This window comes from Rana temporaria, chromosome 10, assembly GCF_905171775.1.
Source record: "Rana temporaria chromosome 10, aRanTem1.1, whole genome shotgun sequence".
Lineage (NCBI taxonomy): Eukaryota > Metazoa > Chordata > Amphibia > Anura > Ranidae > Rana > Rana temporaria.
In genome coordinates, this window is record NC_053498.1 from 82,546,030 (window position 1) to 82,559,663 (window position 13,634).

The following is a 13,634-nucleotide window of genomic DNA, read 5'->3' on the forward strand; positions in this document are numbered from 1 at the left end:
TTGTTTGCAGTGATATCAGGAGGGGGGAATTATTGTTTGTAGTTATATCAGGAGGGGGGGGGAATTATTGTTTGTAGTGATATCAGGAGGGGGGAATTATTGTTTGCAGTGATATCAGGAGGGGGGGAATTATTGTTTGTAGTGATATCAGGAGGGGGGGGGGGGATTATTGTTTGCAGTGATATCAGGAGGGGGGAATTATTGTTTGCAGTGATATCAGGAGGGGGGGGGGGGGTTATTGTTTGTAGTGATATCAGGAGGGGGGAATTATTGTTTGCAGTGATATCAGAAAGGGGGGGGGGGGAATTATTGTTTGCAGTGATATCAGGAGGGGGCAATTAGCGTTGCAGTGATATCAGGAGGGGGGGGGAATTATTGTTTGTAGTGATATCAGGGGGTGGGGAATTATTGTTTGCTGTGATATCAGGAGGGGGCAATTAGCGTTGCAGTGATATCAGGAGGGGGGGGGGGGATTATTGTTTGTAGTGATATCAGGGGGTGGGGAATTATTGTTTGCAGTGATATCAGGAGGGGGGAATTATTGTTTGCTGTGATATCAGATGGGGGGAATTATTTCTATGGACTAATGGAGGAATTACACTGCAACAAGTCACATCTCCCAGTGCACAGCTCAGCCATGTCTCCAGCTCCGCCCACTCAGCACGAGCAGGATCCCTCCCCCTACCCGGCGCCCTTTGTTCTCCCGCATCGGACGTGCACTAGTTTGAATGAGAGATTCATCTCTCGCGATTTTCCTGACATTCCCCCATTGGTGGAAAGAAAGCACCTCCGCAGCGTAGTTCAGCGACCCATGCTGATTGGCTAAGAGGTAGAACTGTAACAGGAAACGGAACTTTCGTACCAAAAAAGCCGAACGTTCCACCAGAGCGCCGCACGCCACTGGCTACCTATCGCCACGCCCACAGCTTCCGGTGTAGCCGATTCTCCTATTACACCCGCCCACTTTATCCGAGAACAGCCGAACCATAAAGGCGAGCGGGATTCTCTTTGACGGAGATAGCCGAAGTGTACGATAAGTCCAACCCCTTTTTCCGGAAACAGCCGATGTTCTTTAGCTAAGTGTGGAGCTGTTGCCTCGTCTTCCTCTTGAAGAGAACGAGGAGAGAAGGGGCCGCACTTGGGACGTCGGCCACGGTGACCGCTTCAGCCTTCAACATGTCTGACTTCGACGAGTTCGAGCGGCAACTGAACGAGAATAAACAAGGTGAGAGAATCGTCCACCCAGGGATCCCGCTCCTCAGGCCTCACACTGGGCGGCGGCGAGGAGAAAAAAAATGTGCGCGGCTGTGGCCTGGCGGGGCGGAGCTCGTGCTGTGCGGCGGTCTGTGATAGAGGCCCAGGCGGCCGGGCTCCCGGCCTAGACACACGAGGGAGGCGCCGCTGTGTAAGCGGGAGAGGAGCCCGACCGCCGATAGGCTTCATGGGCCTGTGTAGGCCGCAGCTCGTGGGCCTCCCCTCGCCCCATTGTTTATACCGGGTGTGTAAAGGGTGATTTCCAATCATTATAATTAAGTAGAATGAATGGAGCCGGGCTTAGTGTGTGATGACCGAGGAGACCAATTCTAAGACAAAGTCAATGATTTTTCTTGTTGTTTCTCTGACAAAGCCGAGTCCACCCTGGTGATCATGCACCATGTTCAGTCTGTGTTTGATTATAGATCTGTGTGTATCCACTATGGGCGGCAAGCAGCAGCTTTTCACATAGGACAACTTTGCTACAATTTTTTCTTTCTTTCACTAAGTCATTTACTTTGTCCAGAATCCCAGACAATGTATGTACAAGACTTAACTTTTTTATTTTTGAGTAAAATGGGGGAAGACTGTGGGCTGCAGACCCCCCCCCCCCCCTGTTGTGGGATCCCCAAGTCAATGATATCATAGCCCTGGCTGCCTCCATGTCCCCTGGGGGACCATAATATCACCTCTGCCTTCCCAGGAGATGGTAGATCCCAGGATACGTATTCCTCGGAGATCTCACATCAGCAAGGCAGCTGTTGCGTAGAAGTTGATAAACTCCCGCATGGTTTAGTTCATTTCTACATGTTTATGCCTGTTACCATGGTGATTTCCCCCAAAATTACTGCATGCGTGAGATTTTGTGCATACACCATCAATGGGCTTTCTAAGAAAATTTTTTTTTTTTAACAGTTTCCAGGGTCTCTCCTCTCTCATGGAGACATCTGGGGTCTGTAAGACCTCTACCCTGGAAAGCACAAGATTTAAAAACAATTCTCGGTTTTCCTGGGGAAAAATTGCAGTATTTATATCTCCCAGAGTGGGAAGGTCATGACCATCCAGTCCATGTCCAGCTCTGTGGTAACCCACGGGCTCTTCATCACACTGGAGAGACGGGGGCAGGGCATCTTTTCCTGCTGCCTGTAAAAGTAATGCAGTGGTTAAATAGTATCCTGTGTCCACATGCACACTACTTTAGGCTATTGGGATTTTTTGAGCTTCGGCATCTAGGAGCACAAAGGTTTTTGAGCGTTTCTCCCCCCCCAGCTGCTTTTCTCACCTGGGTGAACAGAACGGAAGCTCTGGCCCACAACGTTCTGGGGCACATGAAACATCCCAGAAGCCTGTGGGGCCATTCTAAAAGCGCAGCATGCCTTGTGCAGTGGGGAACCAGCTGGCAAACATTAGAAAGTCGCAGCTGGCTTTCCACATCCAAGGTGGCTGTACCATGGACCCAAAGACTGCCAAAGAGCTATTCCAAGTGTCTGTGTACCACTGGGGAAATTTCCTGTCTAGAGACTCAACACAAAGTTACAATTCCATTCCTGGGCTAAGCTTAAAGTGGAGGTCCACCCGTGTTTTTATTTTTTATATATATATATATATATATATATATATATATATATATATATATATATATATATATATATATATTCATTCATTCAGCAGCTACAATTACTGCAGCTGCTGACTTTTAAAAAAAATGGACACTTACCTGTCCAGCGTGCCTGCGATGTCCGCATCCTCGGTGAGGGAATCGGGAAGTGAAGCCATGCGCGAGGATCGTGGCGTGCCTTCACTGTTCCCCGCTCTCTCCTGGGAACAGTGTTTCCCGGGGGGGGGGGGGGGGTGACGAGGTTGGACTCCCGCGGGAGTCAGAACCCGGAAGTGGTGCAAATACCTGTCTCAGGTATCTGCACCCCCTCTCCCCTGAAAGGTGCCAAATCCGACACCGGAGGGGGGAGTGATCCACAAAGCAGAGGTTCACTTTTTATGTGAACCTCCGCTTTAAACTTCCATGCCTCTGAAATGCAATCTGCATCTTCACCACCGTTTTTAACACTGCAAATGGTGCACCAAAGCATCACATTGCAGATCATCTCTTTTTTGCTGGAATGTACACGTCGACTAAAATACGACTAAATCTAAAGTGGCGTTTCAGTCAAGACTGGCTAAATAGAAATTTGACGTCAAAATTAACACTGGGGGTAACTTCCCTAGTTTTCATGGGGGGGGGGGGGAGGGATATAGAATGTTTTATGTATATTCTCTCATATGCTACACAAGCCATGTTGGGGTCAGTTCACTAAAGGTTGCCGCATGCGATAAGGTCTTGTGGCCTATTCTGAAATGGCATGGAATAATCGATTCGTCAACATCAAAGTAAAATATCAGATGTGTGGTAAATACCGTATATTTGTTAAAGTGAGATAAATACCACAAAAAGGAATCATTAAAGTGATCTATAGATATATATAATATATCTCTATTTCTTTTTTGTATATGTGTCATACTTACCTGCTCTGGGTAATGGTTTTGCACAGGGAAGCCTGGATCCTCTTCTTGGGTTGCTCTGGCGCCTCCCTCCTGCCAGGTACCCCCACAGCAAGCAGCCTGCCCTGGGGGTACCTAAGCAGATGCGCTGCGACTCACGGCTGTGTGTATATTCGCACATGGAGCCGTGGCTTGACTCTGTCTCCTGATTGGCTCACTGATTGTAAATGACAGCAGTGGGAGCAAATGGCAGCTGGCCTTATGCAGCTGCCCAAAGCCAATCGGGAATGCGCATCTCCAGAGAGGCAAGGCTTTCGCTCTCATGGACATCGCTGGATCAAGAGGGGGCTCAGGTAAGTATTAGGGTGGGGGGTGCCTGCTGCACACAGGTTTTTTACCTTCATGCATAGAATGCATGAGGGTAAAACATTTTTTGCTTTTACAACAACTTTAAAGTGAATTCACTAATAAACACAAATTGGTTATTTATCACCTGCTAGGAGGCAGCTGGTATTTTAGCAATGTACAAAGTAACGAAGGGAACTCTGCACTGCACAGTAAATGAAAAGTATTCAATGTATCCGTGTGGAAATGTTTTCCATCGGCTCAGGAATGAAAGGGAGATCATTCTGTGAATAAAAGCACATTGGAAGGTTTTCAGTTTCATAGTAGGAAAAAAAATGCTGAAATAAGTGTTAAAGCGGAGTTCCGGCCACAATTTCACTTTTTAAATATAAAATACCCCTGTAATACACAAGCTTAATGTATTCTAGTAAAGTTAGTCTGTAAACTAAGGTCCGTTTTGTTAGGTTGTTACAGCATTTAGACACTTTATAAAATAGAAATTGACTGGGGCCATCTTAAGTGTGGGCATCATGAAGCCAGACTGTATGACTTCCTGGATTTCAGCCTTGCAGATCTTGCACATGCTCAGTGCTGCACAAGCAGTGTAATAGGTTTCAGATCAGGTTTCAGCACCTGTACTGTCCAAGTCACATGATTCTTCGAGACTGGGGAGTGCACAGACTCCTGGAAAGTTACACCCACTACATTCCCAGGAGTCTGTGTGGTGTAGGTTAGGAAGCTTAAGCACCTAGGTGCAGGAAGTGGGAAGATTAACTATTCTGCCTAGCAACAACACTTTTGAAGGCATCTAAAAAAAAAAAAAAAATTTTCTTAAAGGACTAATGACATTTTTTTTAAAAATACTGATGTAATGTTATATTTATGGGTGGAACTCCACTTTAAGTATTGCAAAACATAAATATTTAACGCATTTGGTAAAAAATGCAAGTTTTTTTGTGAATTTACTACTTTTGAGATAAATTCCGCAAGAGTTATAACTCCTAAATTCATACAATATTTATCTTGGTGAATTTAACCCAATGTTACAATTCAATATCACAATCTAGTTAGATTTTAGGCAACCTCTGCAAAAAAAATTTGATTTGTGGTGAGATACTTACAAAGGGTTAAAGGGTTTGTAAAGGATTTTTTTTTTTAATAACAAACATGTCATACCTGCGGCCCCGATCCTCGACTTCTGGGGTCCCTCGGCGGCTGTCTTGGTCCTCCCTGCAATTGGTCACCACAGTCATGCGAGAGCTCGCATGGTGGTCACTAGTTGCAGGTGCGCTCCCGTGATACAGCAAGCGGCCATATCCGCTCGCTGTATCACTCGGCCCCGTCCCTTGGCACGCCGCGTCACTGGATGTGATTGACAGCAGCGCCAGCCAATGGCTACGCTGCTCTCAATACATCTGTGCTAGCCAATCAGCGGCAAAGAGAATATTGGGACCGCGCGGGACTTTCGAGGGGTCAGGTAAGTATAGCCGGCAGCAGCAGATGTATTTTCACCCTAATGCATAGATTGCATTAAGGTGAAAAAAAAACATTTTTCTTTACAACTCTTTTTTAACCACATTTAAAAAGGGCTGAAGACTGCAAGTTTCTTCTTTAGAACACTGCAAGTGCATCAGCCGATCAATGATGAGACACCCCTGTTCAGATTCACTCCATTTCTTCAGAGCAGGAACTTGTAGGAATATGCAGCAAAGTTTAAAATCTCTGCAATATACAGCTGTATTTCAAAAAGTTAATTTAATTTCAGTTATTCAATTCAAAAAGTGACGTTTGTATTATAAAGTGATATATTTCAAGCATTTCTTTCTTTTAATTTTGATGATTATGGCTTACAACTAGTGACAACACAAAAAAATAAGTCAATGGATTACTGCAATGCAGTTGTGGCATGGAGACAATCAGCCTGTGGCACTGCTGAGGTGTTATGGAAGCCCAGGTTGCTTTAATAGTGGCCTTCAGCTCTTCTCCATTGTTGGGTCCTCATCTTCCTCTTAACAATACAGCACAGATTCTCTATGGGGTTTAGGTCAGGAGAGTTTGCTGGCCAATCAAGCACAGTGATACCACGATCAATAAACCAGGTATTGGTACTTTTGGCAGTGTGGGCAGATGCCAACTCCTGCTTGGAAAATGATTTCGGCCTCTCCATAAAGCTGGTCAGCTGAGGGAAGCATGAAGTGCTCTAGAATGTCCTGGTAGAGGGCTGTGCTGACTTTAGACTTGATGAAACCAACACAGCAGATGACATGGCTCCCCAAATCTCTGACTGTAAAAACTTCTCACTGGACCTCATGCAACTTGGATTCTGTGCCTTTCCACTCTTCCTCCTAGAATCTGGGACCTTGAGTACCAAAGGAAATTCAAAATGTACTTTCATGCTTTAAAAGAGGATGTTGGACCACTGAGCAACCATCCAGCCCTTTTCCTCCTTGGCCCTGGTAAGAAGCTTCTGATGTCTCTGGGTCAGGAGTGGCTTGACACAAGGAATGTGACATTTGTAGCCCATGTCCTGGATACGTCTGGTGGCTCCTTGAAGCACTGACACCAGCCGTAGTCCTCTCCTTGTGAATCTTCCCCCAAATTCTTGAATGGCCTTTGCTTCTCAAGGCCGAGAGGATAAAAGATCCTTTTTCCTTTCACGCAACTTTCCATTAATATGCTTGGATATAACACTCTGTGAACAGCCAGCTTGTTTAGCAATGACTTTTTGTGACTTGCACTCCTTGTGGATGGTGTCAATGACTGTCTTCTGGACAGCCCTGCGACTTGAAGCCGACATGTGTCCGCCTTTCAATGAACATGGATCTGGCTTGGATCCCTGCCAATACCAGGTACTGTGTTTGTGACCCCACCCCTTATGACGTGTAGGGAGGCTTCCCCTTAAAATCCATACTACACCCAAGGGCCCGGTATGCTCTTGGAGGGGAAACTCATGACGGTTTTTTATTTAAAATTTGGCTTGGCGTTTGCTCTCAAGATCGTCGGAGCACAAGTCGCATGCCAAAGTCCAAGCATGCAAGACGACGTTCCGACTTCAATGATTTTCAATGGGCTGAAGTAGGATCCAAGTCAGACCAAAGTAGTACAGGAAGCATTTTCAAAGTCGGACTGACTTGTGTCGGACCAGTTAAGATGGCGACTATAGGCAAACATTGATTTTCACACGTCATGCTACATGAGTGTTTGTCGCACCAGTGTGAACCCGGCCTCAAAGGCTCAGGAAATCTTTACAGGTATTCTGAGTTAATTAACTGATTAGTGTGACACATGAGTCTACAATATTTAACTTTTTCACAATACAGAATTTTGTTTTCACTAGTTGTAAGCCATAATCGTCAAAAGCAAGAAATGCGCGATGTGCAATGAATATATAATGAATTTCACTTTTGAATTACCAAATCATGAACTTTTTGATTATTCTAATTTTTTTTTTTTTTTGCACCTGTACATAGATCACAAGGGAAATGTTTTGTTTTTCTTTTAAAGTAAGGGGCATTACTCTTTAAATAAATCCTCATTCACTTTACTTTGGAGTAACTTGTAATGCGATTTTTGACAGGTCATACTTTGCGGTGCCTTATCGATTTGAAAAAGTGGTTCCAACACTTTTGGTGATTTTGGGTGCAACTTGCATACATGAAGTCGCACAGATGTCTTCAAGGTCGCACTGACATGCAGCTTTAAATTTGTGCGATTTCAGATGAAGTTGCACAATTTCAAAGCCGCATTCAATGGGAACAAAGCGTAAAGGACAAGTTCACCTTCTGTAACATGTTGCATCCATATTCAGGGTGTACCATGTTGCATATCGTAACACCCACCGATTTATTCTCGAGGTCCTCTGCTTTTTAACCACTTGCCGCCGACATTGTTGCATTGTTTTGCTTTATAGCCACTAAGGGCGAGTTCCCGGTGGGCGCGATTACCACTGGGCACCCGCGAGACACAGCGAGAACTGGGATCTGTGTGTAAATTCATAGATCCTGATTCATGGAGAAATGACTGATCGTCTGTTCTTACAAAGTTGTGGATGGTGTGCAGTTTATCAGTGCAGCCTCATCAGTGCCGCCTTTTATTATTGCCCATAAGTGCGGTCTAATTGGTGCAGGGATAGTTACCAGAGATCATCTGCATGACAGCGGAGCTCTTGGGCTGACAGGTGAAAACACTGCTCTCCTCCTGGACTGGCATTGTGATAGTTTCCGGTATGGGAGTCGGGACGTTGCGGCGATCGGCATCTCACATACAAGACCTGTAAGTCTAAGATCTCTGCTCTGTCATGTGGATAATCTTTTAACCCTGCAGAGAGATGGTGAGTGGCACTGGCAGGGAGGAGGGAGCAGAGGATGACAAACATACCCCTATGGGTGGCACAGACCGGTGGCTGTGAGACCCCTTCTGCCCACTACAGTTAGCAGGGCAGAAATGGAGATCCCTGCTAGGAATAGCAGCCAGTGGTCTTGCAAACAGGAAATCATTGAGCAATAATAGTTTTTTAGCAAGATCAGCAGGCTTATTGCAGAGGAACTACAGAGCTTAGAAGAACATGGATGGCATAGTTGAAGGTAACAGATCGGCAACAATGACACAAGTTTTTGATTGCTCAGGTATGAGATGTACACAACTTGCATTGGTTTAAGTTGGACTAAAACCACTACCCATTAAAAAATATTCGGCTTTTATTTGGCTATGATTTTTTTTTTTGACCTGCTTTGCTGTACTTGTTTGGTGTTTTAAAGATGTAAGAATAATGCATAAAGGCCAGTGTGTATATATGTGTGTTTTAGGGCATCGCCACTATCTAAATTCAGTTTAGCCCATAATGCAGCTTGTATGTCTTTGTGTATGTCCATTGCATCTGAAAGCAATCGTCTTGGTGTGATCCTGGATAAACCCATATAGTTTCTCATGTCTGTGCATGGCTCAAAGTGGTCATGTTTGTTTAGGAACTAGTCACCGAAGATTTTCAGCCCAGTATTTAATGACTTTTTGCATGAATCCTTGTTTGGTTGCATTTGATATCTTTGATCAGTGTGCACTCATTTTAGCACTATTAATGCAGTGATTGTGGGACGACTTGTTTTTTTTTACAATGTAGAAGGCCAATTTCAAACCAGAGCTGCGGTAGTTACTGAAACCGTTGCTTATGCAAAGTATTGCTTTCCTATTCAAGGAAATTGGTAGGGAGGCACCGAATGGGTTGTGTTTTTTTTTTTTTTTTTTTTTTTTTTTTTTTTTGTGCCGAAACAGATACTGAAAAAAAATATGCACTAGGCTTAAAACCGATGCCGAAACAGAACCGATGCCAAAAGTGAATGTGACTTAAATTTGAATATCATGCAAAAGTTCATTTATTTCACTAATGCAACTTAAAAGGTTAAGCCAATATGAGATGGACTCATTACATGCAAAGCAAGATAGTTTAAGCTGTGATTTGTCATAATTGTGGCGATTTATAGCTTGCAGCTCATGAAAACCCCAAATCCACAACCTCAGAAAACTAGAATATTGTGAAAAGGTGCAATATTCTAGGCTCAAAGTGTTCCATTCTAATCAGCTAATTAAGCCATAACACCTGCAAAGGGTTCCTGAGACTTTAAATGGTCTGTCGGGTTCAGTAGGGATCACAATCTTGGGAAAGAGTGCTCACCTGGCAGTTGTGCAGAAAACCATCATTGATACCCTCCGTAAGGAGGGAAAGCCTCAAAAGGTAATTGCAAAAGAAGTTGGATGTTCCCAAAGTGCTGTATCAAAGCACATTAATAGAAAGTTATGTGGAATGGAAAAGCGTGGAAGAAAAAGGTGCACAAGCAGCAGGGATGACCGCAGCCTGGAGAGGATTGTCAGGAAAAGGCCATTCAAAAGTGTTGGACTTTCACAAGGAGTGGACTGAGGCTGGAGTCAGTGCATCAAGAGCCACCACACACAGACGTATCCTGGACATGGGCTTCAAATGTTGTATTCTACTGTCAAGCCACTCCTCAACAACGTCAGAAGCGTCTTACCCGGGCTAAAGAAAAACAGACCTGGTCTGGTGCTCAGTGGTCCAAAGTCCTCTTCTGATGAGAGCAAATTTTGCATCTAATTTGGAAACTAAGGACCCAGAATATGGAGGAAGAATGGAGAGGCACACACTGCAAGATGCTTGAAGTCCAGTGTGACGTTTTCATAGTCTGTGATGATTTGGGGAGCCATGTCATCTGCTGGTGTTGGTCCACTGTGCTTCATTAAGTCCAGGGTCATCGCAGTCGTCTACCAGGAGATTTTGGAGCACTTCATGCTTCCTTCCACAGATGAGCTCTATGGGGATGATGACTTAATTTTCCAGCAGGACTTGGCACCTGCCCACACTGCCAAAAGCACCAAAACCTGGTTCAATGACCGTGGGATTACTGTGCTTGATTGGCCAGCAAACTCGCCTGACCTGAACCCCATAGAAAATCTATGGGGCATTGCCAAGAGAAAGATGAGAACATGAGACTGAACAATACAGAAGACCTGAAGGCCGCTATTGAAGCATCCTGGTCTTCCATAACACCTCAGCCGTGATGGCTTCCATGCCACGCCGCATTGAAGCAGTAATTTCTGCAAAAGAGGCCCAAACCAAGTACATATGTAGCTTCTACTTTTCAGAGGCCTACAAATTCTATGTACAATCCTTGTTTTATTGATTGCATGTAAATATTGTAATTTTCTGAGATTGTGGATTTGGGGTTTTCATGAGCTGTAAGCCATAATCGTCACAATTATGACCAATCACGGCTTGAACTATCTCTTATATTTCACCTTTTTTAAGTTGCATTCGTGAAATTAACTTTTGCACGATATTCTAATTTTTTGAGTAGTGTGTGTGTGTGTGTGTGTGTGTGTGTGTGTGTGTGTGTGTCCTCCTTCCCTCTATTTTTTTATTTTTTTTTTGTATCTGCAGTGCTGTACCTTCAATCTCCATGCCGGGTACTGCACTGTAGGGGGAGGCAGAGCACAGCACACACTGCTAGGCACCTCTCCTTGCTTTCACTTTCAGAGTAAACGCAGCATGGCCGAGCTCCTGCACTGACGATTTACACATCGGCTGAGGCTCAGGGAGGTACGGTTCCATATGCAGCCACCGCTCGGGGGGGGGGCGCACATGGAGGCCCCACAGGCCGCCTGCAGCATGGGCGAGAGCGGAGGAGTAGAGAGTAAGGACGGGCGCTCCAGCATGACACCTCTCCCCTTTATCGGCGTGAATTCTCTTTAGGCAAATTGCTGAAAAGGCCGAAATTTCAGTGCATCCCTAAAAATTGGTTCTTATGTGAAAATTCCTAAACCCCCTCCTTTTTGTAGTATGTTGAGTTTTTTTTTTTTCCTGTTAACTAAATTTTGTATAAATGGACTCTCCTTTCTTAAGAGCGAGACAAAGAGAACCGTCATCGAAAACGTAGTCACAGTCGCTCTAGAAGCAGAGACCGGAAACGGCGAAGTCGCAGTAGAGAAAGACGAGTAAGAGAGCAACGCAGTGGATCTCGGGATCGGAGGAGGCGTAGGTATGGAACATTTATGCTGCTTTTTTTACTCTTGGGGGGGGGAGATTCTGTGGAATATGCAAGGGCTTATATATGATAGAACAATCACCTCTCCCACTGAAAATCCCATGTTTACCATTCATACACTTATACCAACATTTTTTTTAAACCCTATTTGAGTATTTGTGTTTTTAAATCTTTATGATTTGACGTAGATTACACAATAGTCTGATCTTTAAAGCAGTATTAAACTTAAAAGGCAAAACATTAACATGTTTGCTGTGGTGGTTGCCTTAGCTTTTCTTTATAGTATTTCCACCCATGTTTTCATCTGGTGATCTGGGTAGTAACAAACCTCCTGTATTGGAGTGCCCCCCATTCTAAATGAAGGAGCAACAGACACCTTTTGGACAACAGCATTGTTAATCTGGTGGGAGGGAAGTGTTAAGATATGCTAGCAGATTTAGATATGTGTATATTGAAGCCAATCCCCAGCTCACTTTAGGCAGTTACAGCCACAGTTTGTTTCTTTTAGGATAAAGGTTTTACATGAAAGCTGTTTATTGTAAGCACCCCTCTCAGTAAATTGTTTCTTTCTACCCTCTAACTGCTATATCTACAGGACATGTTCTGTTGAAAAAGAAGAATTGCCAGATCACCAGAAGAAAATAAAGTAAAGAAAACTAATGCCACTACTTCTAAGAATTGGTAAGCTTCAATGTGTTGGCATTTGGGTTTAATACCACATTATTTCTTTACTTTCTTAGTCGGTCCCCCAGGCATGAAAAGAAAAAGAAGATTCGCAAATATTGGGATGTCCCGCCACCAGGTTTTGAACATATCACTCCTATCCAGTATAAAGCCATGCAAGGTGAGTGCTGATTTTTGTGGTTAATCATGCTGTTCTTGTGAAAACGTGATAATTTATTGACGCTGCTTGTTGGTCCCAGAATTCCTGCTCCTGTCACTACTTCCTCCTGTGGGAGTACATGTTTGCAGATGGACAGTCCCCAAGTGGCAGGGGCAGCAGGATCTGGAGGGTCTCTAAGTGGGATGATGTTGAACTGTGTTGGCTTTCTGCCCATGATTAGGTAGCCAGGTTAATGGAATACATTTTTAACTTTGGTTAGTACAATTATCGGGGGGGGGGGGGGGGGGGGTAATGTAGAGAAGTTTACTTGTGCAGAGGCTGATGTTGGAGAGTTGAAGTTTACAGCATGCAATGGCATTTAGTATTAGAAATATGTAATCATTTTGCTAGCTGTAGGTTCTGTTGATGCATTGCACAGACTGTAAAAATGTATTGATGTGATATAGTTGTAAGATTGCATCTAAAGACAAAAATTGTTGCTGGGCACATAAGTTTTAAAATCAATTTTTATTGGTGGAAATATGGTAGCACCTCATTTGACAATGCATGTGCCATACCTCTGAAGTTTACCACATGTGCTGTGCTTGCTCTGATGCCATTTTATTGTGGTTTGTACTGTTCACCTCTGGCATCTTGACCTTTAGGCAGAAAGTCACAAAATGTTTTGTTGGTGCATGAATAGGGTGACATAGGAGAATATGCCCATCAGCCATAACCTGACCACCCATCATAATACATCAATGCATGTACTTCACTGAGCCTCTGAAGGTATTCTGTGACATCTGACAGGTCGGGACTCCATGTATTGGACTTGGTTTTTCCAGCACCTGTCACATATGCTCTATTCAATTGAAATATGCATAATTTGGAGGCCAAGTCCATGCCTGAAAATTGGACTACACAGGCCAGTCTTCCTTCCCCCACATGCATCAGTGAGCATTGGCCACCACTTATGACCCTGTGAGCACTGAAGGGCCAGAGCAGGTAGCCACTGACCTACAGTCACCCGTGTTCTGCTCACTGAAGTGAAGTGGTGGGGGGACAGCTGCAGATGGGTTTGGTGCTGCAGCTATCTAGGAAAGTAGGATTGTTTTCGATTCCCACGTTTCTTCTTTAATGCATGTGTGCTAATACCACTTCCTAAA

At 44.3% G+C, this 13,634-nt stretch overlaps 1 protein-coding gene across 4 annotated transcripts in view; it reads left to right on the forward strand.

Annotated features, from left to right (window-relative positions):
- Positions 1-960: 960 nt before the first annotated feature.
- Positions 961-13,634, forward strand: part of U2AF2 (U2 small nuclear RNA auxiliary factor 2) — a 32,142-nt gene continuing 19,468 nt past the window's right edge. Inside the window, exons 1-4 of one of the 4 annotated variants that reach the window (XM_040325624.1) lie at positions 962-1,225; positions 11,504-11,639; positions 12,241-12,291; positions 12,386-12,489. In XM_040325624.1, coding sequence (XP_040181558.1) covers positions 1,177-1,225; positions 11,504-11,639; positions 12,241-12,291; positions 12,386-12,489 — 340 coding nt within the window. In that variant the 5' untranslated portion in view covers positions 962-1,176. Of the gene's footprint in view, positions 1,226-11,503; positions 11,640-12,240; positions 12,292-12,385; positions 12,490-13,634 lie in introns of all 4 variants that reach the window. The other 3 variants (XM_040325623.1, XM_040325626.1, XM_040325625.1) reach the window with 3 other exon arrangements.